The sequence below is a fragment of the Aspergillus pseudonomiae genome (assembly GCF_009193645.1).
Source record: "Aspergillus pseudonomiae strain CBS 119388 unplaced genomic scaffold BDV37scaffold_19, whole genome shotgun sequence".
Taxonomy (NCBI): Eukaryota; Fungi; Ascomycota; class Eurotiomycetes; order Eurotiales; family Aspergillaceae; genus Aspergillus; species Aspergillus pseudonomiae.
In genome coordinates this window covers 360,652-383,482 of record NW_022476011.1, presented here as the reverse complement: position 1 = coordinate 383,482, position 22,831 = coordinate 360,652, and the positions used below count along the sequence as shown (strand labels likewise).

Genomic DNA, 22,831 nt, shown 5'->3' with positions numbered 1-22,831 from the left:
GTTCAAAGATCCAGGTCATTGCACGGTCTGAACGAGCTGCAGTCGCTAGCGGGGCAGCGATCCTGGTAGGTGATTCTCGTAACCATAGAATTGGGTCATTCCATCATGATCGAGATACTTCGGGTCAAGTGGAGCACTTGAGGATATAGCTTCTGTTGGCGTTCGTCGCGATTGATCTACGCCCGTCGCCAGGTCGCCAGATAATTTGAATGGGGATTACTACGCCTGCACTTTCAGCCCAGATTGGATACACTTAATTTCATGATCGCCTGTGCATTTGTGTCCCGGCTCGTTCGGCATCGGCGACAACGTCCTCGTTGTCTGAGAAAATACAATCCCCAAAAACAAAAAAGACAAAAAAAAAAAGGATGGGGTGCTGAGAGAGGATGGGCCAGCACAACACTCTACCCTCCTTTGAACCAGGATATTGGACTTATTGCAGACCAAGAATCCCAGACCATGATTGGTCATGTCACAGTCTGTCGGCGTGCTCCTAACTGGGGACAGTCAAATAATGCCTTCTCAACCGGTACATGATCGCCCTGGCCCGAATTTGGAATCCTATTTACCCACCCACCAACACGGCTCTTGAGTAGTAGCGTCATTGCAAGGGACTAGCGCCGAGAGATGGACATCAAATGTCTCTACTGACTTATATAGTGTCTAAACTGACCGCACTTGAGACTTAAGACCATCTGTCATTGGCCCACTTCGTGCTGCTTCATCATTTGCCGACGACTACACCTCTATTGTTATTTTCTTCCATAAAAGCTTCAATTTCTGATAGCGAAGGAGAACTGGGGCCAGAGGGGACCACCCTGTATCGCTGTTCTTATTGTTCCTCTTTTTTTTCGCTTTCATTTTATTTATCAACGAACCGGGGGAATTATTTCGGGGATATTCTTAACAGAATCCTGTCAGGCACGCAACGCCACTGCAGGTCAGATTCGCCCGTCAATGCCACACACATACACAGTGGGCACGCACACGTCCTCACAAAAGCATCGCCCAGTCTGACTCTCCATATCGACTATTTCCTCTGCACGGTTACCGATTGGTATAGAATCAGTAAGGGTGGAATATTCTCGGTCCCCAAGGTTGGTAACGACACCGTTGCGAGTCTTCTGTTCTGTTTTTTTCCAGGACTGAATTGGTCATCAGACGCTCTGTTGCACACACCTAAATTTTTTTTTGTACATTGGTATTGTCATTCCTAGTGTGAGTTGTACCGACTTTCATCCATTCTGTTTGGACGGTGCTTCGCCCTTTTCTTTTTCCTGGGTTATTTCTTTTTCTTCGGCGTGCCCCTCGTGCAGCTGCCTTGTTGTTCTGCCTTGCAAATTAATTTGGGCTAACTGATGCATGTTACTCGAATCAGCATTCTTGATAGACTCAAGTAGTCGGCCCCCGGTGGGTAGTCATCCTCACCTCTTTGTTCTTTTGGGACGGAGTTCAGCCCATCGTGTTGTCGGTCCCAAGTCGCAGCTGTGTGTTTGCTGGATCTATGTATATGGCATCTGGCCGTCCCGTTTTGCTTCATCGTCAATCCCTCATCAATTGTCTATGTAAAGACCGGCATTATATCGTCTCTTAGAACGCTTACGATAACAAGGTCGCCATTTTATCTGCTATTCTAACTGATGCCCGCCTTGCAGAAATCGGGAATTAGCCGCCCGACGTTTGCCAATACCAGACGCAAAGTGGAAGGAGAGTATAGGTGATAACCTACCCAACCTTGTATACGCCTGCATAGATGTCGAATACGCCATTACCACAATGGACGCACTCCCTTCCCGACAGCCGGTACCCCGATACGGGCACCCGTGTCGGTGACGATGCAGGAAGAGGATTAGCAGCAACAATTCCAAATCCCGCATATTCGACTCCAGAACCCCCACGGTTTCTATTTCCAGACAGTCAAGGCTATGATCCTACTGCTAGTACTTCGACTCATCCTAGGTTTGTATTTGAAGGCGCAAGGCGAGATAGTACGGAGCATCGATATAGTGTCTCCTCAATCGCGAGTGGGCCTCTTGCTCCGTACGCAGTGCAGCGTTGGAGCATCTCAAAAAGTGTTGACTACTATGGGCCGTCAAGTTCCTATCATGAAACATCAAGTCAAGGCCGTGGCTCCATAGGCTCCACGGGGCGGACAAACGACATGGAATCTCTGTAACTCTCCCTTTTCTTAGCCTGCGACTTTCGCTCCTGTTCTTGCTTTTGGATCGATCTGGGCTCGCTCTAAAAGCAAGAAATCTGGTTTCAGAGGGCCTTGTGATGCATTCTTTTCGATGTTCTAACTCGACCTGACCTGATATAGTAGTTCCTCTACGACGTTTCCAAGCCCCGTCCACTCTGATAAAAGCTCGGCAATGTTCAACACCAACCCTACGCCAAAGTATTCATTGCAGCAACCGCCGCGTCAGACAACGTCCGGCGTACCATTGGGCTTTGAGAACCTGCTTCACCATTCGCCATCACCACCCCCGCGGCGGCCTTCCACAGCTTCCCGCTATCATTTACATATTCGACAGCAACCAATGGCGGCAAGAGCTTGCGGCTTTGGTGATAGAGATCGGCGACCTGTTGATCCACCACCCATCATCCAATTGCTCCTAACCGACTTCGACCCCGTATCAGATCAAGATAAGGATATCTTGCAAGATCCGAGATTTGCCGTTGGTTGTCTTCTATTCCCTGCGGCGACACCCCCCCAGCAAGGCCCACCAGATAGGGAGAGAGGGGGTACCATCCGTGAAAGTCGCCTTGGATCAACTGCGAGCCCAGGTCAATCAACGCCTTTGCTTTCCGGAAAGGCGTTCATTTCTCCCTTCTATGTTGATGCAGACCCGGACCCTGCGACGGCACCTGCCCACCCGACTAGTGAGGATTACGTGACGCAGAGGACCTCTGCAGGACCGGTACGAATGAAACAACCGGCGGCATTTTTCATATTCTCAGACCTTTCCATCCACGCAGCTGGGGAGTATCGGCTACAATTTCGGCTCATGAACTGGGGCCACGTGGAGGATACCGGTCAGCCTATGCCTATCCTCGCGGAGGCGTGGTCGGAGCCATTCCGCGTGTTCCCAGCTAAGGACTTCCCCGGGATGCAAGACTCATCGCCGCTCGCGGAGGGACTCAAGGAGCTCGGGTTTACCGAACTAAAAACAAGGGGCAAGGGCAAGGGCAAGGGAAGGAAGCGTTGACGTTATCAAGGGTCATTTCATGAATGAACAGTACGCCTATGGGCCAATTTCCCAGCGTTGCGATATCTCAGAACACCGCCACTCCGGTACTATGCCTGTTTCTAAAATAATCAACTTTACGATTTTAATGAAGCCTTACGAAAAAAACGCCTTTCGAAGCAGATGAACTTGATTACGACTCCACACTGTATGAATGACCCGTTGTAGTGCTAAAATACAAACCTACAGCAAACCTGAGACCAAGAACCCTCCGCATGTATCCAGGTCCATCTTTGGGGGAGCAAGTTCATGCACTTGTAGTGTACTCTGTACAGCAATGGACGTCCCTCGAGGAGATATTGCACCCGTATTCCTCCTATTCCTGGCGCAGACTAATAGCTGGCCAGCCTGATTTTAAACATTTTGTGATATAATACAATCAAAGCAGATGACCAAGTGTCTATACCCAAAAGGCCATCGGGCATAGCGAATAGATATTGTTGTACAGCGTATAGCACACGGGTATCAACCAAACACAATAAACAAACTACCATCCTTCAGCGGTCCATCCAGATAGAGACAGCTATATCAAAGATCGAGCAGCTGAAGCGGCACCTCGGGCCGGAACGTCTCATCCCGCCAGACCTTCAGAAGCTCATCCTGAGACGTCGGCATAAACTCCTTCGCATCTGCAGTCCGCGAGGACCAGAAGAGCTCCCACGCCGCTTCATAATTCCCATCCTCACGCTCAATGATAGCGAGCAGCAACGCGGCCCTCGAGTTCCCATGCTTCACCGCCAGCTCGTACCAATCCATCGCCAACTTCCGATACTCAACATGCGACTTGACGTCCGCAGAAAGGAACCAGAAGAACCTACCCAGCGCGCCGGGCTTCTTCTCCTCCACCGGCTTGGCCGGATCAACCGTCCTCGACGCTCTCGGTATCGCCTTCGCGTTCTCCCCCTCCGACACCTTCACCCCCCGCCGAGGAAACCACCCCTTCGACGTGAGATAGTAGAAATTCGCCAGCTTCAGACAAGCCATCGCATCCCCCGAGCTCGCCGCCTTGCTCATCCCCTCCTCATACCCCTCCAGATCCATCTCGCGCATCAACAAACTCGCATGATCCTGCAACGCCCGCGGATCCTCAAACTCCAGCGCCGCGCTCCGCATCACCTCATCCGCCCCCATCGCATCCCCCGTCCGCTCCTTTAACCACGCATACACCCGCCACGGCGTCTCCATAACCTCCGAGATCAAGTACGACTGCTCCGCCCCGCGCGGCGCGCTCTTGGCCGGCTGAATCCGCGCCAGCACCGCCTCCATCAGCTCCAGCGCCTGGGTATACTTCCCCCGACGGCCCTGCACCTGCGCCAGCAGCTGCAGCGCGCGGGGATCGTTGCTCGTGCGGCCGAGTTCCTCCAGCCTGTCAATAACAGCCGTCTGCCGCACCTCCGTGCCCCGTCGTTCCGTGATGGTGAGATACCGCGCCGTCTGGTATAGCACGGGCACGCGCGCCCCGGCCAGACTGCACGCCGCCAGCACCCATTCCTTGAATCCCATGTCGCTTGTTCCGATGTGGTAGCCTATCCTAAAGACCTCGTCTACATCTGCATTTTCCCCCCAGTGTAATATATTAGCTCCAATCCCTCTCTAGATCCTTTATACAACCATAAGAGTGAAAGTAACAATCTCACCATCCGAAATCCGTAACACAAGCTGCCCCGCCGGCGGATGCATATACGCCGTATTAAACAGCTCCCTCGCGATGCGCACGAACGTAGCATGGTCGACCGTGACGCCGCCATATCGCCGTGCTTCCTGGTGCAGGGTCTTCGACGCGGAATCGAGGAACCGGAGCCGCTGCGCCAGGTCGCCCTGTGCTGGGGTCTTGAGGAGCCCGTCTTCGGTGTAGGTGTTTGTTGCTCGTGGCTGTTGCGGCCGTTTCTGGGCTGCTTCGGCGCGGCGCACGGAGGGGGAGCGCGCGGCGGAGGGTTGGGGGGTGCTGTGGAATTTCCGTTGGCTGAGTGGTGTTCTTGTGGATTGAGTTTGGGGGGTATGTTGGTTATGTTGGGTGTGGTGGTGGTGGTGGTAGGGGAGGCGAGGGAGGAGGCGTGGGCATTTTCGGAGGGGTCTTGTGAGGGACATTTTGGGGGAGTTGTTTGGGGGGGGGAGATTGAGGTGGTTGTTTGTTGGTGGTTTGGGGCGGAGAGATTTGTTGTCTTGGTGGAGCGGAGCTGGGTGCTTGACTGCACTGCTGCACTACACACTTTGAATAGAGGTGTGACTTTGAGTGGATACTGGATTGGATTTGGATTTGGATTTGGATATGGATGTATTTTATTCATTTGGAAGTGATATTGATTCTCGCCTGCAATTCGACCTCTACGCATCTTCTTCTATCAACTAAGCTAAGAAACCATGATTAACTTCATAATACTAAAACAGCATATCTATCGTCCATCCGCCTGGAAAAGCGCAATAGACAGCAGAAGAGTTGAACAGACACAGATCGTTCGTCCATCAGGGATCCAAATTGTCCAAATCAAGAGATGATAATGTACATTTGCCGCCGTTTTCCCGCTTTCCGGTTATATCAGAAACAGTTCAAGAGATATACGACGGAGAAAAGAAAACACTAAAAACACAGTAATAAGTGGTGAGAGACAAAACTCCAGCTCGATGATGCAGTCCCAATCACAACGTCCCGGCCGTCCTGATCCCCGTCGCCCCGTTCGCCAGAGCCAGGGAAAGGGGGCAAGTTCACCAGGTATAAATCCAATTCATCGACATTATTAATCCCCGGTTTTTTACTCCATGATGGCCTTGGCACCGACGGCCTTGAGCGTCTCGATGATCTTTTCGGCGTCCTCCTTGGGCACGGACTCCTTCAGGACCTTGGGCACGGATTCGACGAACTTCTTGCTGTCAACCAGGGACAGGCCGAGGAGAGACTTGATCTCCTTGATGACCTTGGCCTTGGAGGCGGCGTCGATGGACTCGAGTTTCAGGTTGAAGAGGGTCTTCTCCTGGGCGGCGGGAGCAGCCTCTTCCTCCTCAGCGGGAGCGGCGGCGGGAGCAGCACCGCCGGCCATGGCGAAACCGCCAACGGGGAGGTCGGGGATGTTGAGGCGGGACTGCAGTGGAAACCGTGACATCAGCATGGTATATTCAAATCAATTGATCCTATCAAGGTGTCCCATCTGCCCAGTGGGAGGTACACGCGAGCAAAAACATTGCACCACATCGGTTTGCGATATGCGGAAAGAAACAAACAATGAACGAACCTTGAGGGTGGCCACGAGGTCGGCGGTCTCCAGAAGCGTCAATGTGCTGATCTGGTCAACAATCTGGCTAATCTTAGGGTTGACAGGGGCAGCAGCCTCCGCCTCGGTGGACTGCCATCTCCGTGTCCGCTGAGACAGATATGTCGAGGAAGAGAGGCGCAACGAAGCGGCGGATGGGCGGACGATCTGCCTGCAGCAGCGGGCGGCGACCTGCGAAGAAATGGACATGATGGCTGTGAAGGGATGTGACCGGAGAGAAGACGGACGAGCGTAGAGGAGATGGAGAGAATCAGGCGCTGCTCAATCAAACCGAACCAGAGAGCTATCCGAAAGTCTTGAACTGAAAAAGAAAGTCAAGTTTCGGTCCGGAAAATCCAGGTCTCGGTCACGTGAGCCGCCCTCCGATGCGCCGGAACGCTTCAGCAGTCAACATCAACCGCAACAGCTTCTGGTCAACACGTTGCAAGTACACTGGCAGTAACATAATTACAATTCGTACTACGGATGATAGGAATAATATAGTCAAACGTGAATTATACATAGTAGCCAGTATTACCTCTACTCACAACACGCTTATGTCAAATCCTTGATCAATGGACTTTTCATGATATCGTATCTATCACATTCCTATTTTAACCCCCAATTAAATATGTAATGCTTCATGTTTAATCCTCATCCCAGTTGGCGTTGGGGCCTGGCGGCTTGGGACCACCGGCTTGACGGGCAACGATGATCTGGTCGACACTGAGGACTGTCCGCGCGGACTCACTGGCCAGGCGAATAGCCCAGCTCTTGGAAGCCAACAGGTCGAGAATACCCTCCTCAACGGTGTCCAGAGTACCGGCCGAGGTAGACGATTCCAGATCAACACCGGTGGTCCAGTATGGCTCCTCTTCCTCAGAGCTCCCCGACTCCTCTTCTGACGAAGCTTCGGCACCAGTGCTGGTGCGATGGTGGGCTGTGTACAGACGAGAAAGAACCTCGGTGGCATCGAGACCAGCAGACTCCGCAAGGGTGCGGGGGATGACCTCGAAAGCCTCGGCGTACTTACGAATGGCATGCTGAGGCAATCCTGGGGTCCGATCGGCGAATGCAGAAATCTTCTCCACGAGCTGGATTTCAGTAGCGCCTGCGCCGGGAACCAGACGGGGGTCCTTGGTGATGGCCTTGACCGCGTTCACACCATCGTCGATGGCACGTTCGACATCATCCAGGTGGTTTTGTGTCGCTCCACGCAAAACGATGGTAGCTGTGCGGGTCACGGCGTTGGCCTCCTCTTGACGGAAGACAGTCACACGATCACCGCCGATTTCGGTAGTCTCAACGACATCAATGCTACCCATTTCGTCGGGCATAGGGGCTCCCAGACGGGCAAGGGGAGTAGCGCCGACAACACGGCAAAGCCTGCGGAGTTCGAACTTGGAGAGGATCTTGATCACGAGGATGTTGAAGCGGTTGAGGTAGTGCATGGCCAGGTCACCCACGGAGGAGCCGGCCACAACGACGCGAACACCGGAGTCATAGAGCTCCTTGATGGCGGTCTCGAGGCGTTCCTCCTCACCCTTGGTGAAGTTGAGCATCTCATCCGCGCTCTTCAACAGCACAGTGCCCTTGGTTTCGGTTTGAGAGATGTCGATGGGGCAGCTGAACACGCCGACCTTGGCCTTGGAAGCCTTCTTGACGGTGCCATCGGGTTCTCTGCCAAGGACCATTCCCTTCACCACACGAGACTGTTCCAAGCTACCACCCATGATCTTCACCACACGAACGTTGTCGACGTTGAAATTAACGGGGTTCTTAGGCAGGACGGCGAGCACGGCTTCTGCAACCAACGCGGCCAAGATATCCTCGGTTCCGGACTGCTTGCTAGCGACGACTGTACGAAGAGCCTTGCTGAGCTCTTCCTGAGAGCGCAGTTCCTTCAGGCGATCGACTTCGAGGTCTGCGCATGCGACAATCGATCAGTATTTTAACTTCAAAAGGAGGCCGCAACCAACGCTAGCCCCTGAGAGAGCGATGAGCCATCGGAGACGCGGACACACCCACCTTCTAGCACCTTGAGGGCAAAGTTCTGTGCCTTCTCATAACCCTGGACGATGTCGCTTGTCTTCAATCCCAAACGGAGCAATTCCTCAGCCTTCTTCAACAGTTCTCCGGCCAGAATGATGACCAGGTTGGTACCGTCACCCATCTCCACGTCCTGCTGCTGACTGGCCATGACAAGTAGCTTGGCGGCAGGATGTACGACATCCAGCTCCCGCAGAATGGTAGCGGCATCGGAAGTAAGAACCATCTTCTGCAGGTGGTTGATGACGATCTTGTTGCGGCCATAAGGACCAAGCGACGTTTGGACGGTCTGCGAGATAGCCTGGCAGGCTTCGATGTTACGAATAACGGCGCCATCTTCGGCATCGTGGCTGCAGATTCCAGAATTAGCTATCTCGCAACGTACGACCCAGGCTGACTCCCCTCAAGTTCCCCGACTGGAGTCTTGCTTTCAGAGGATATCGGGCGGAACATTCCACAAGTGGGCTTCGCTTACCTCTGATAGCCAGGCTTGAAAAGCCCGGCCTGGGAGGGACCAGGCATAGACAACGACATAATGACAAAAGACTTCCTCTCAAGTTATGCACCTAAAGAAAGAGGAAGATGATAATTAGATCAGCCACAACGCTGTCCTGAAGCTGTCTCTGGGAATTTTTGACGGAGAGCTTGGAGACGGTCTGGCGGCGGATGTTTGTTTGGTTTGCACGCGGAGGGGCTCCCCTAGGGCATTTCCCTTTTGGGACCCTGACTAATGTTGTGATACATTGCATACAATGGTTGGAGATGGGAATTGGTCGTTATATTCATTATACAGGGTCTTGCGTCCTACTAATTTACAAAAAAGATTACCTGGGACTGAGGCATCCACATCCACCTACATAAGAGCTGTCACCAGCGGTCATGATAAGCAGCTTGTCGGAATCCTGGCACTTAACATCAGAATATCATTAGCCATTCTGCACCGTACAATGAAGAGGATAGGATCTTACTGAAGCCTCCAATGGCATGACACCCACTATCTTCATATGCTGCTTCCGCTTTGATGGACCTAGCGTCGAGTTAGAACATTCCAGTCGTAATAGTACTTACGGCACCCTTACCATCCACGGATCGCCTCCATACGGTTATAACTCTTTCATCACATCAGCAAATGCTCGAAAGATCAGCTCTAGCTCCAGTGAATGCTTACCGAGGGATGCGTTGACAGAAATTGTGGTGGTGCTCCCTTCTCAGCTTCCTGCATGCGTGCCCATCTGAGAGGTTGTTAGTTTATCAATACAAGCAATGGTATTGATTGCATAGGACTCGTAAATCTGGAGGACTACTTGTAACTCACAATTCGACTGCGGCCTCGTGGTTGAAACATGCTTTCGCCATCATCACTACTACGCATTAGCTATGTAACCACCGGTAGAACAACGAACATACTTAACCCGATCTCATCTGCCTCAGCCTATTCGGTGATTAGTTGAGTGAGTTTCCATCTGATGGCTATGCTAGGACTTACCTCCTGGGTTCGTGAGTTTGGAAGGCTATAGGCAAGGTTCATAAGCAATGAAGGAAGTTGGCCAGAGATATCAAACAGCAGTGAGACCAGGAAGGCAGCTCCCATGGTAATAAAGCTATTGCTCATGCGCTCCGCCGGGTGATGGGCCACCACATGGGCAATCTCATGTCCTAGCACGGCTGCTAAGCCGTCCTCATCTTTGCATATAGGCAAGATACCGGTATAGACAAACACTTTTCCACTGAGCTTTCGTTTAGTATATGCACAGCAAGTACGATGTAAGAGATAGCAAAGCAGGAGGTCCCCACCCAGGAAGAACAAAGGCGTTCAGCATGCTGTCGTCCTTTATGACATGGACCTTCCAGTCCGCGCCTTCTATCGGCGCCTGCGGGATCAAGCGCTGAAGAACACGATCCACCTGTATGGTAAGCGGGTGATACTCGGGCAGAATGCTTCCACGGTTTTCGTTCAAGACTTCCTGATAGCTCTGTCTACCCATCTCGAGTTCCCGTTGCGCGGAGACGCAGTTGAACCGTCGACGACCAGTCATCTAGGCGAGAGGTATCAGTACCGGTACAAAACAACGTGTCGGCCATTTTTGCGTCCTGTGCGATGCCGACTCCACTGGTGCAGCTGTCGGTCGCATGGCATCAACAATCGGAGACGCACCTCTACCGTGTCGGTGTTATATATGTAGAATCCACTAATTCCCAGCCCTATTATGACAAAGTGGTGTGGTTTGGCATCCTTGATCAAGCGAATAAAGAGCGGCTCGCGTCTCGGGTCATTGAATCGCCGATACTGGTTTCCTCCATACTGGTACCCTCGCTTTGTGGAGGTAGAGAATGGTCGGCCACGGAACGAACTGGATGGGCGTTGGAGGGTCTGAGAGAAGGGCGTTGAGTAACCGGGACGGCTACGGGGGAAGAGGCATGTCGAGATGGATCGAGGAAGAGGGAGCGGCGTGGACTTCGAGGTAGAAGGTGGAATGCGACGGAAGAGCGAGGAAGACGACGCTGTCGATAACCGGGGAAAGCTATGCAAAACTGTATTTCTCATTGGTAGGCGTAACATCTTAGGCCGTTTTGCATTTTAAACTGAGGGAACTTCGTGATCGAAAAGAAAAAAGCGAATTTATTGTCCAACACGGCGGAGTAGCGGGCTGAAGCTATTCCAGTTGGGCCCGACAGATCAGTGGATCCCTGGGTCTTCTTGTGTTGCACGGCCAATCAGCGCGGCACCATTTACACCTCAACATCAAAACAAGGGAAATAGTAAATAGTCGTAGCAGGGGATTATACAAACAAACCTCTTTTCAGTAGATCAATATATTGACCCTGAGCTCTACAAATCAGTCAATGATTATCACAGTGACTTCATTTATGCTCCGCGCATTCGCCTCAAGGTAGAATTATGAATATATATTTTCTGTTCAGGTTATTATTGAACTTCATCCCCCCCTCCATTTTTCTTTTTCTTTTTCTTTTTTTTATTTTATTTTGGTTGGTGCGATAGATATGTTGACAGCTTCTATTTGGAAGCTGTACTATATATCTAGAAAATTACTATTCCTCCTACGTCTATACAGTCATTTATGAGCTCTCAAGTATTTCAAAATCCCGGTCAAGATATCACAAGAGTATAGCCCTAACTGTAATTTAACCGCAGAATCTTCAAGATTAAAAGTGCCACACGTCCTAACTCGAGGATAGACACCTTATTAGTACTCCCAGAATTACCAAAAGAATTATCCACTGAGCCAAACTGTGTAACTAATAAGTATTCCATGGCAACCCAAGTGCTTCTCAAAATTTAAGAACGGATGTCTAGACGAGTCCATTCCCAACTAAACCAAAAGATCACAATACCCAGACCCTAGGTCTGATATCGTCTGCACCTTATATAGCTATGTGCCATGAGCCTGGCGCCCTGTCAGCCACCGTGACACAATATCATCAAGTCAACACAAGGTAACGTACAGACTCGAAGGCAAGTCCACCGCACAATGCTTTGTATCTTTAACAGTGCACCGATATGCGCTATACAAGACAGGGGGTTAGAAAATTGCACAATGATTCCGTTATCGTGGTAGTCAATTGTTCTCATGAACTCTTATGTTGTGCCGGGGCAACGATGCAATGGAAGCCATTAGTTGACTCTAAGAAACGAGGCTGCACTTACTTATCAAGGGTAGCATGACTATACTACTCAGGTAGTGTCCTGCTCAACTTATGGGAAGTAACATGTCTGCACCTCAATCACCAAGCATGAACAATATCAGTCTAGCTTCGTGTACTCCCAACACTACCCTTTGAGTATGCCTCAAGCCACGCATTATACCCGCAGCGTTGCAGATTTGTTGAGCGCAGTTTGCTGAAATGTGATGATGGCACTATACACCGACATGTCCACGGCAGCATGCAATATCCCAACAAAAACCTGGGCAATACGTCCCACATTAATTTTAGAAGTAAAGGTTTCATTCAAAAGCCACCTATTCATGGGCTTATGGCTCAACCACACAATTTCCTTATTTAGTACGCCAAGTTGGTATGCTAAGGCGATGAAAGTGGATTCATACTATTGCTTCAGAAACGACGCTCAACATGACCTCCTATCCAATGGTCCGGTACTCGCTCAAAGAGCATGAAACAAACTATTCCAGAAGCCCTATTCGAGAACTTAATCTGAGTTGGGCACTGTAAGCGCCGCTATTCTGGGAACGGTGGCTAGACCTAGAGCCGCAGTGACGCTCAACACTGCACAGGCATCTAGAACACAGTCAACTAGAGCCAATAAACCATGTACTTGAAACGACCAGTGTATGGAATCTAGCTACGGGTCTACGGAGATAAGGTAGCGGCTCAGCCGCTTTCAATGGTTCAATGTGACTCAATCAATAGCCGCCTACAAGCACAGGAATCGTTTCGCCGTGCTCACTCTGCATGGGCAAAGGTGAATCTCGTCGAACAGGTTCAGCGGCTAGATCTAGGCAGATGCCATGCAGTCCCTGTTGGACATGGACCTTGCCTGCTTGCGTTACTCTCTAAGAACATGGATCTGTTTCCTGGATCACGCTGATCGATACGCCGGGCTGCGACGTGACATGATGGACAGGAACCAGCCGTCAAACAAGCGCCGTGGGATCCGGCGGTTGCAATTGAAATGCCCCATTCTGATTGCGCTGTACCTGCACTCGATTGAGATAAAAATACCTGCGTTGAGATCTCCGGTGGACTGGAGCACAGCGTTACGGTGCCGTCCGTTATTGATCGACCCCGCATGTTAGACCCGATAGACGAACACTAAATCGCCATTCTCGGAGAACTGGTAATTTCTATTAATAAGTAGACTCATAATTTGTCATGGACAAGCCCAAGGCAAGTAATTAGGCTCGCTCGGACGTTGTCTGGCGGGTGTGCACTACAGGCAGTAGACGCGATGGCGTGTGTGCCCATCACGCCGGCAATATCTTCTTTCTATGCAAGAGTAGGACTATGTACAGTATATTACATGTGCTACCGAGCTACAAACATGCATACAATTGTAGTTTTGTGCATTATTCAGTGACGGCTGCATAGCTTCCCTCGGCCGTGTTCCAGGATTTAGTTACAGACTGGAAACGAATAATGCGAGTGAGGAGAAAACAAAAGAGACAAAGAAGAAGAAACGAACTATTGAAAATGGTGTCTTCACTCACATTGAGATCTCGAAAATAGCCACGAAAGTGACTCGAACTCCACCGCTGTTGTAAATTGTGGCATGTCACTATGCACATCCATATCACAGTTTCTGCTTGTGCTTCTTGACCAGGGTGTCTGCAGATTGACCTCACATTCGGAGAATGTGATTGGTGAACCGTTTAATTACGGCTACTAAATGAATACTAATTGTTAGCGTGCAGCTGCAGGAATGTGATAAGGTCCGGCAGAAGCGTTGTGACGACTTCCAGCCTTGTCAGCACCCTGTCCGCATTTAGGGTCGCCAGGGTCACGTTGCAGAGATGACTGGAGATCTTTGTCCTATACTAGAGAAATCAAATTGAAAAAAAAAAAAAAAAAAAAAAAAAAAACAAAAAAAAAAAAAAAAAAAAAAAAAATCAAAGAAAAAGATAACCAAATCCTGTGAGGCAACAAGTAACCACGGATGGCTCGCGAACAGAATAGATATCGTCAACATCGCGCACATGAGTCAATGGTGTCCGAGAATTAAGGCGGATTTGTTGCCGGCGTGACAAGTGTGACTGGAGGATCGAAGGTGCAGAATTAACCAAAGCTAATGTGAGCTTCCAGGTCGAATCATCCCGAGTGGGGAAAATCCGGTGGCTGCCAGATCCTGCTGAATGAGGGGAAAAGGATCATGGGAACGCAAGGTTAGCGGCCAATGCACGGGATGGGAAGAATTAGGATTAGTTGGCGCCGAACAGAGCTAATTATGGCACCTTGACGGGGAGCGATATTAATAGTAAAAGCGCTTCAGAGGGAGGAATTATGGCGGATTGTCCAGAAGACGGGCGGCTAAATGATACTAATTAAGATGCTATCACATCTTGGCGCAAAGTCTGTCGGGGTCGCACGGGGCACTTGGTGGTTCTCCACTCACTGACGGTTGGCTGCGGATTTCCCGTTCTGCATGGGCAGTATTAGCCGGCCATCGAATCACCGCGGCAAGAGGGAAGCTTGGCTCACCCCACTATATTAGCGTTCGACACTAATGCTGTATCAATCAACAATCAACTAGACTCCATGCGGAATTTGCCTGGTCGAGCAATTCAAGAACCCCGCAAAGCTTCCGTGAGACGTCCGAGTACCACATCGACACTGGATTGGTGCCAGCTTTGATGAATGGCGTTTTCTATGTACATTTGGTGTTACTTTTGGCCAAATCTCTTTGGGCATAGTCCGTCCTCGTTTTCGTACTGGTAAGGTCACACCCGTGCCATCGACAGCCTATGGAGAAATGATGGACTCGCTTCGTGTAGCCGTTACTCTGGTCTAGCATGTACACGGTATGAATTCGGATCATGTGGGGATTTAGTTCGTAGAACACCTGCCCAATGGGGGCAAATTGTGGTAACTCCAACTAAATTGATCGCTATTTGGGTCCACTATTGGATGGTCTCTTGGTGATTTCCGATATCAGGCCATGAACGGCGGGTTGCCTTTTCATTAAACCCTTAATACCTTCTCTATAGACCGTTGGACTCGGTGGTAACTGCGGGTAAGCGGAAAATAGCAGACCAGAGCTTAAGAATCGGGCGTAGGATCTGGTAAGCGAGGGCGTCCAAATCTCTGGCTATGTCCCCGGGCTCATTGGTAGTATGGTCCTGGGGATGTTGCACGGTACCTTGGATGTGCAAATGGAAAGTAGAAAAATCAAAATAGAATCTAAAAATTAAAAAGATCAAAATAAAAAAAAAAAAAAAACAAAAAAAAATATATAAGTTATCCAACAAGAAAAAAAGAAAAAAAAGACTAAAAAAAAAAAAAAAAAAAAAAAAAAAAAAAAAAAAAAAAAAAAAAAAAAAAAAAAAAAAAAAAAAAAACAAAAAAACAAAAAAGCCCTATCGTAGGACGAATACCACTTAATTCCAGGGATAAACTCGGGCAGATACATTGCGATAGATCCAAACCCAATCAATTCCCCAGCCGCCGATATTGATGAGAAGAAAGTGTCCAATGATACTGGATCACGACCTGCATGGGCGCTAACAAGAAAGGTAAAAAGATTCCAAAATTATCCAAAATTAGTCTGGTTCCTTGCTCGTGCAGGTTGTCGAGACCCCTGCTAGTGGCAGCCGCCAGGGTTCCGTCCTGCGATCATCCCCCCAATCCGCTATCTTTGACGCTGCATCCCACCGCCGCGTTTCCCACCCGATGCTGCTCACTTGCATCCGACGATCTGAGGTCCAAAATAGAAACATCATGGCCTGTCAGTCGGGAAACCTTGGTTTTAAAGCTTCGTCTATCCCGCCGTCATGGCGTTTTTCGGTTCACTGTCTCGCACACTAGTTCTCTGTCGCCGCATCCTTTGCAACCGCGCCTTTCCTTTTCTTCTTATACTTAATTAGATAGCAAAGGCTGCTGGTTCAGCTTTGCGATTGCCCCACGATACCCCATAAAGATACCCGCAAGAGCTCGTCAGGCCACTGAAAACCGGTCCCTTCCCCAGCCTATCGCAATTTATATCAGAGTGCACGGACGATCTCGCAATACCATCCCTCGACTCACTCGTCAAAATGCCGTTGACCTCGAGGAAGAAGACCACTCTGATTACACCGGCGAACAAAGCCGCCACAGACTCCGCTCAGTCCTCGTCCAGTGAAGGCCCTTCCACACGGACCACGGGAAAGACAAACAACAAGTCGCACAAGAGATCTCGCTCTGGTAGGTCCAAGCTGAAGACCGGTCAACTAGTGTCTAGGTTTTAATGGAATCTGTGTGGTCTCTGTAGGCTGTTTTACCTGCCGCCTCCGCCGAAAGAAGTGCGATGAGCAACACCCATCCTGTGGTGCCTGCATTAATCTTTGTGTGAAATGCGAGTACAAGCGCCCCATTTGGTGGGGTAGCCCAGAGCAAAGGCGAGACCAGAAGGAGCGCATCAAGAACAAGATTAAGCAGACGAAGATGAATGAACGCAATGGAACCCTAACTGGTGGGTTGAGCTAACCCCCTGCCTTCTGGTCTTTCACCTCACCTACTAACCCTTCGTGACCATGTACAGTAGATCAATCTGGCCGCAGCCGCAGCCTGGCTGTGACATCGCCAACAACGCCTGAAATTGAATTTAATCGTCCCATCTTTGCGGAGCAACAGGACATCTTCGCGTCGCATCTGACAACACCAGCCATGACCCAGCCGATATATGAGCCCTGCCCAGGATTCGAGATTGACGTCAAGACAGAAAGACAAACATTTGTCAATGATGTTCCCTTGCGACATGACTCCATGAGCTCAACGTTCAGTACCTTTGCGCCGCCCCAATTAAACGCGACGCTACCAACGTTCCCCCAAGAAGAGTGGCTCCCCAACGAGTACTTCCCACAGGCCCCAGCACTCCCTGGCATCGATCCAGCGCTTTGTGACCAGAGCATCCAGCAGACCTACGCCCTCTTGCAGTCGAATATCCCTGTGAGCGACCACGACCGCCCCCTGCTAGACCACTTTATCAACAACGTCTTGCGCATTATTTTTCCCATATTAGAGGCACATCAGCGCGGGCACTTACGAGCACAAGCTATCCTACAAGCCCTCGAGACCAATAAGACCTACCTTCACTGCTGTCTCAGTGTGGCCGCCATCCATCTCAAGACAACGGAAGGGTTAGTTGGAGAACAGATCGATCACGACATCATGCGACACCGTTTTGAAGCGGTTTCCCAATTGTGTCTCGCCCTGGGCGAAGACACTAAGCACGAGGAGATTCTGGATGCAACATTAGCCATGATATTTTTCCATTGCTCCGTAGGTCCGGCGGACGACTACCTTCCCGATATCCCCTGGTACGATCACTTCCAAGCAGCATCAAATTTGGTGAGCCGGCTCGGCCTGTCAACCACCATCCCCCCATGTGGCAACCCATACATGCTTCCCCCCTTTAGTATGACATTGACATCGTGGATTGATATTCTTGGCTCCGCTATGCATGGCAGAACCCCCGAGTTCGCTCACACTTACCGCTCCAAGCACCTGAGTGGCACGTCCTTGGGCTTGCGGGAGCTGATGGGTTGCGACGACCGTGTAATGTATTTGATCTCCGAGATCGCGTGCCTGGATGCGCTGAAGAAGGAAGGACGAGTTGACGCCATGGCGGTTTGCTCCCATGTTTCGGCCTTGGGAAGACAACTAGAATTTACCGAACCTGCGGACCAGACGCTCGAGAGCCCCTATACCCCGACGGGAGTCCTTCGCCCCGATATCTTGACCAAGAACATGACGGCAGTCTTCCGAATCGCAGCGCGAATCTACCTCTGCAGCCTGGTTCCGGGATTCGATCGGACGCAACCAAGCAATATAAACCTAGTCCAAGCCGTCGCGAACACCCTGCAGTATATCCCGGCCGGTCAGAATGGATATGATCGCTCTCTCGTATGGCCACTTCTTGTTACTGGAGCCTTCTCGCAACCAAACAGCCAGTTCAGGGCCATTTTGGCTGATCGGTGCGCTGCCCTGGGACACCATGCCGACCTTGGAAGTTTTGGCCGTATGTACCGCGTATTGCAGGAAGTGTGGCGAGTTACCGATGACCCCCTCGACACCTTCTGCAATGTGGAAGAGACCCCGGTGGAGTCTTCCCCAGAGAGCTCGAGCCAGGCCATCAAGCTGGAGGCACCCGAGTCACCCGAACAAACTTGTACCGACTGGACGGTGAAAGAGATCAAGAGACCGCAGATTCATTGGCGCGAAGTTTTACAACAAAATGGGTGGAACTACCTTCTGATTTAGATTACTTAGATACCCTCTCTCTCCATGGGATTGCATCTCATGACGTTTACGCGTCCCTTGAAGGGACCCATTCAAGCGGGCTTGAATATGCGACCAACTCGGAGATCTTGAGAGTCATAATCTGCGCCAAGGGGATATATCCATGAATGCAAACTCGAGTGATGACTGAATATCATCATTCCCGAGCCTAGCGCTCCGCCGTGTTTGCCTTCCGGAAACGTCCATATATCCTAGACTGTGTCAGCTTGGTGTCGGCTCTTGGATCTGTGTATCCATTCTTTATATATTATTGGCTCTGTTTCACTGCTGGCCAGGGAAATCACGACACGAAAGGCCATGAGGAAGCATTGGATTTGTGGCGATAGTTGCAGAGGCGCGGACAGTCATACCCCCCACATGGTGTTTTCGGCGTTTTGGAGTGGGTTGGCCATTTATTGGGACTATACCTGTTTATAAAAAAACCATACTCTGTGCTGTTGGCATTCTGTTTATTTATGCATTGTGATTTGAATTGATTCAATGGACTGTAATCAGTGGATGCATTCGTGCTCTGCATTCTGTGCTATGTATGTAACACCATATACCTCTTTTCAATTGAATCATGTTCCGTCTTAAAGAGCCTACATAGTGCGGAAGCTAACCTGTCTATATTATGGTATAGAGCAGTATCAAAGCTCTCAAAGTAAGACTATCCAGTAGCACCGGCAATGCTACTCACTGGTATGTGCTGGAGGCATATTGGTAGTTTAGTCAATGGGGTATAAAGAAGCACTCTGCCTTGGACTTTATTATACACGCCGGCGCCTGAATAGATATTGATAAGCCACGAAAGCTTTCTCGCCTGTCAGCTGCCAGTGAAGGTGTAGTGGCTTGAGAATGCGGTGATCCACTTGCGCCTGTTCATCTCAACGATAACTGGAGGGCTAACATGAATCTGTATCTTCCGTACGTTCCATCTGTATCGCAATCGTTGATCAGGCCTAGTGCATTGATATCGTCTACTCGTAATACATGTTGCACTGCAAAAGTAGCAGCCCAAGAGGCCAAGTGTATCCACTTCTTATGTCCTGAGATCGAAGCCTTGTGTTGGGTTAGTCATTAGGAAGACAAGTGCTTCTGGTGATCGAGTCACTGTCATGATTCTGTATTCTCTCCTGAGTCATTGTGGTCATTGTGAATATCAATAATGTTCAACGCCGTCGGTAATGGTTACACTTTTTGACTCGACAGCACCGTCTTCAGGCAGGCTTCTTGCCACCAAGTGGCTTGCTTCACTCTCCCCCTTTCCCCCCAGTTCAATGTAGGAAGGACCGTTGGTTCCAAGTATTTCCTTTTTCAGGAATACCGCCTCTCCGCACGAGTTCTCTAACTTAATCACCAAAAATATTAGTAGACGGAATGTCAGGACTCTGGTACATCTTCAAGTCGATACTGCCTATCCCATTATCAAACTGTATGCCCATCTATCAAGCGATATCAAGCCCAAGGAATAAAAGAAGAAGAGTTAAAGAAGGAAAACTAGACAAAGGCTGTACCTCTCTTTGAATCCGAGATCTATCTTTGCTTTGGCAGAGCTATTGCATGGCTTCTATATTCTGGTATTCTGGTAGTCAAAGGTATGCCAGTCGAGAAGGTATACTAGAAGAGTTGACAGAAGCCCTTGTGCAGCCGTCAGAGTACCAGTCTATCTGAGAAGGACCTTTTTCTCTCTGCATGCGCTGAACGCAGACAGCCTCATGCCTAACGGTATCTCGTCAGTGGAGCCTGAAGGCGTCCATGATATGAACTGGAATGGATAGGGTCTCGTGGACACAGCTCTCTCCCCTAGATGATTGTAACGCTCTGTCGAGGGAATAGCTTTCCAACCAGTTCCCACAGATTCTGGCAGCAAGTTTTTCATAACCTCAGTCATTCTGATCAGATATACAGTCTCTTTGTGGTCGAGATAGAATCCCCTGTAAGATCCCCCGGCCAGTCCGGTTCAGTTTGACTGTAGCTAGTTCAGCATCCTCATTACTCGAGAAATCTGGACCCAGCCACTGCCCATTCAAAAGCTCATTCCACGGCTTGCATGACTTCTTCAGCCAACCCACAAGCTCCGCACTTTCCTGCATACGGATCCTATCGTATTGTCGCATGAGTTCCCTGTTCCTACTTCCAATATCGCACTAATACCTTCCTCATCGCCCTTGAGTCTTGACCCACAAGGCACTGCTCCTGTTATCGAGATTGATAAGAGAACCAATGAAAATAGAACCAGACGTTCCTTCATCATGGTAGGTCGTCTAACATGATTTATCAATTCTTATCATCTTGGTTTGGTCTGTATCGATGTTAAGCTTCTCGAAGGTGTCTTAACAACCCCGGGTCTCTCGACGAGTCCAAGGCCCATCCATATCTAACTAGATTCCATGTGCGACTAAGATCGGTGGCAGCACTTCCCCAGGAACAGTCCATAATTGGTATATCTCTAGATATACCATCGCATTAGGAGGTCGGGCCTGGCAGGAGATGAGGGCCGAACACTTCTCTGCGGGTAAGTTCAAATCGTTGGGGAGTCAATTTGGGTGACGACATCTTGGTCAAGTATAATCCCGTAGTGATGAAAAAGGATCTAGAGAAAAGGTTTCTCGTCATGGTAGCGGTAAAAGGACCTGAGGATCCCACGTCACCATTGTTGAGTACTAAAAGACTCGGTAACCATTCAGCAATGCAATTCTGGGCATCCTTCATCCTAATCGTTGACAGTAAATCCCAGATCAGAGATATAGGCAACGTTTGATACAACCTCGGCGCAGCGGCCATAGGGAACCTAGCCATAGTCAGCGCCATCCCGGCGTACCGCCAGCGGAACAAGACTTACCGGGAGAGGAGGCATAGAGAACCCCCTATGGGGGAAAGGAGACATTAGCGAGGGCTCGTCCTAATCGTGAATTATATACTTAGCCTCCTTCCTCTACATTGAGTCGTTTGTGGCGACCTTTGGCAAATTCAACCATGGGTCATCTAGCAAGCCATAGTCTACCATTCGGAAAAATGACTGTTGGATACGCACTTCCTGAGCCATGACGTGCTGAGATTCATGTAGCGATCGCTTGACGTGGTGGCTCTCACTTCGTAGTGTATGCGTGACAGCGACTTGCTTAAAAGCAGAATCTGTTGTATGTACCTCAAGAGGCTTCGTCCCCATCATGCTATCAAAGACGCACCGTGTTGCATTTGACATGAACGACATATGCTCGTAGGTGTATATAAAGCCATATTTGCAGCTAAATCGGTTCATGTATGAGAGCCAGTTGCCTTAGTCCTCAACCATCGCGGGCCCTCGATGTTGTAAACTCATCATCTGTATAAATTCAACTACCGGAACAACCATATCCTATTAGGGCTTTCTCTGCGCCAGAAGGACATTTAGTTGTTATCAGGGCCCGACCTAAGTAGATGATACGATAATTACCCCGGACAGGGTCACCATGCTTATCCTTGGTAGATAAAGTATGAAGGAGCCAAATTCTCAGACAGTTTTTCCAGCCTGGTAATGGAAGTACTTGACATCTTTCTCAATAGCATCAGAAGTACCGCCAGCGATTCCAGAGGAAATGCTCTGCAAGTTACCAGGAACCTTGGAAAAACGGCTCCGCCTACGTAAAGTGGTGGTCCCTATTACCCAGGCATCCCCCTCGCGGTGATTAAGTTGCTTAGATCGTGGGTATCGGTGAGGCGTATTCATGGCGGCCATTCCCTTCGGCTCATTGTATGTGGCGCGCCGTTCACGATAGTTTCTGTAGTTAGCTGGTAGATAACAGGCTTGATCTGGGAACCCATATCCGCAATCGTCAACCGTTCAGCACGAAGTACCAAAATAGTAGCCAGGAGCATTTCCGGCCCAAAGAGATGCGAGAAGGGTAGCCAATCTATCTTCATGGTGGTCCATGGGTTTTAAGAGCAAGTGCCCGGCGTTGCCCATTTCGAATGATTAGTAGGGAAACTTTAGCCTTGTCCAAGGCGTTATCAGGAATGTCAAAGCAAAAGCCAGAGAGGATAGTCCATTTTCGGTACAGCATCTCTCAATTCCACCGATCCTTTGATCTATTGAGAAAGAATAGGAGTGCTGGAATACTGCAAAAACGCCCCAAGTCGCAATATACGTCCTCAGACTCGTGTATGGAAGCTATTACAATGTTCTGCTGGCACTCGAATCTCAGCGTAGACAGAAGTGTGTTTGATGCATCATCAACAACACAGATTGAGCCTTCTACACTAACACCGACGCTTCTTTCTCATCAAAGGGTTGACCTCTGTCATCGTGTCAAGAGACCAAGAATCGACAATATAGTATTGATGGCCTCGTAGCTTGCC

At 49.8% G+C, this 22,831-nt stretch overlaps 4 protein-coding genes across 4 annotated transcripts; 2 read left to right on the top strand and 2 right to left on the bottom strand.

Moving 5' to 3' along the window:
* Nucleotides 1-1,254: 1,254 nt before the first annotated feature.
* BDV37DRAFT_243976 (velvet factor family protein) lies at nt 1,255-3,547 on the top strand. Its single transcript, XM_032081486.1, has 2 exons — nt 1,255-2,172; nt 2,321-3,547. Exons 1-2 carry the CDS (start codon nt 1,754-1,756, stop codon nt 3,207-3,209), a joined length of 1,308 nt encoding a protein of 435 aa, XP_031943401.1. The 5' UTR covers nt 1,255-1,753; the 3' UTR covers nt 3,210-3,547.
* A 229-nt stretch (nt 3,548-3,776) lies between these two features.
* Nucleotides 3,777-6,703, bottom strand: BDV37DRAFT_281322 (mitochondrial 54S ribosomal bL12m domain-containing protein; the record flags this gene model as incomplete). Its single annotated transcript, XM_032086796.1, has 4 exons — nt 3,777-4,798; nt 4,886-5,193; nt 6,003-6,325; nt 6,476-6,703. The coding sequence occupies 4 exons, from the start codon at nt 6,701-6,703 to the stop codon at nt 3,777-3,779; spliced, it is 1,881 nt and encodes a 626-aa protein (XP_031943400.1).
* A 437-nt stretch (nt 6,704-7,140) lies between these two features.
* BDV37DRAFT_270269 (M48 family metallopeptidase) lies at nt 7,141-10,578 on the bottom strand (the record flags this gene model as incomplete). The annotated part of the gene is made up of 12 exons (XM_032084526.1): nt 7,141-8,417; nt 8,522-8,892; nt 9,018-9,088; nt 9,181-9,198; nt 9,294-9,349; nt 9,511-9,569; nt 9,622-9,653; nt 9,711-9,774; nt 9,858-9,903; nt 9,950-9,974; nt 10,029-10,269; nt 10,337-10,578. 12 exons carry the CDS (start codon nt 10,576-10,578, stop codon nt 7,141-7,143), a joined length of 2,502 nt encoding a protein of 833 aa, XP_031943399.1.
* A 5,602-nt stretch (nt 10,579-16,180) lies between these two features.
* On the top strand, nt 16,181-18,632 carry BDV37DRAFT_73677 (Zn(II)2Cys6 transcription factor). Its single transcript, XM_032091144.1, has 3 exons — nt 16,181-16,414; nt 16,482-16,682; nt 16,752-18,632. Exons 1-3 carry the CDS (start codon nt 16,267-16,269, stop codon nt 18,470-18,472), a joined length of 2,070 nt encoding a protein of 689 aa, XP_031943398.1. The 5' UTR covers nt 16,181-16,266; the 3' UTR covers nt 18,473-18,632.
* The last annotated feature ends 4,199 nt before the right edge of the window (nt 18,633-22,831 follow it).

Bases quoted from the DNA above. Each gene is read 5' to 3' on its own strand.
- BDV37DRAFT_243976 (XM_032081486.1), top strand. From the start codon at position 1,754: ATGTCGAATACGCCATTACCACAATGGACGCACTCCCTTCCCGACAGC. The intron at 2,173-2,320 runs GTAACTCTCCCT...GACCTGATATAG, and splicing joins ACAAACGACATGGAATCTCT to TAGTTCCTCTACGACGTTTC.
- BDV37DRAFT_73677 (XM_032091144.1), top strand. From the start codon at position 16,267: ATGCCGTTGACCTCGAGGAAGAAGACCACTCTGATTACACCGGCGAAC. The intron at 16,415-16,481 runs GTAGGTCCAAGC...TGGTCTCTGTAG, and splicing joins GCACAAGAGATCTCGCTCTG to GCTGTTTTACCTGCCGCCTC. The intron at 16,683-16,751 runs GTGGGTTGAGCT...GACCATGTACAG, and splicing joins ACGCAATGGAACCCTAACTG to TAGATCAATCTGGCCGCAGC.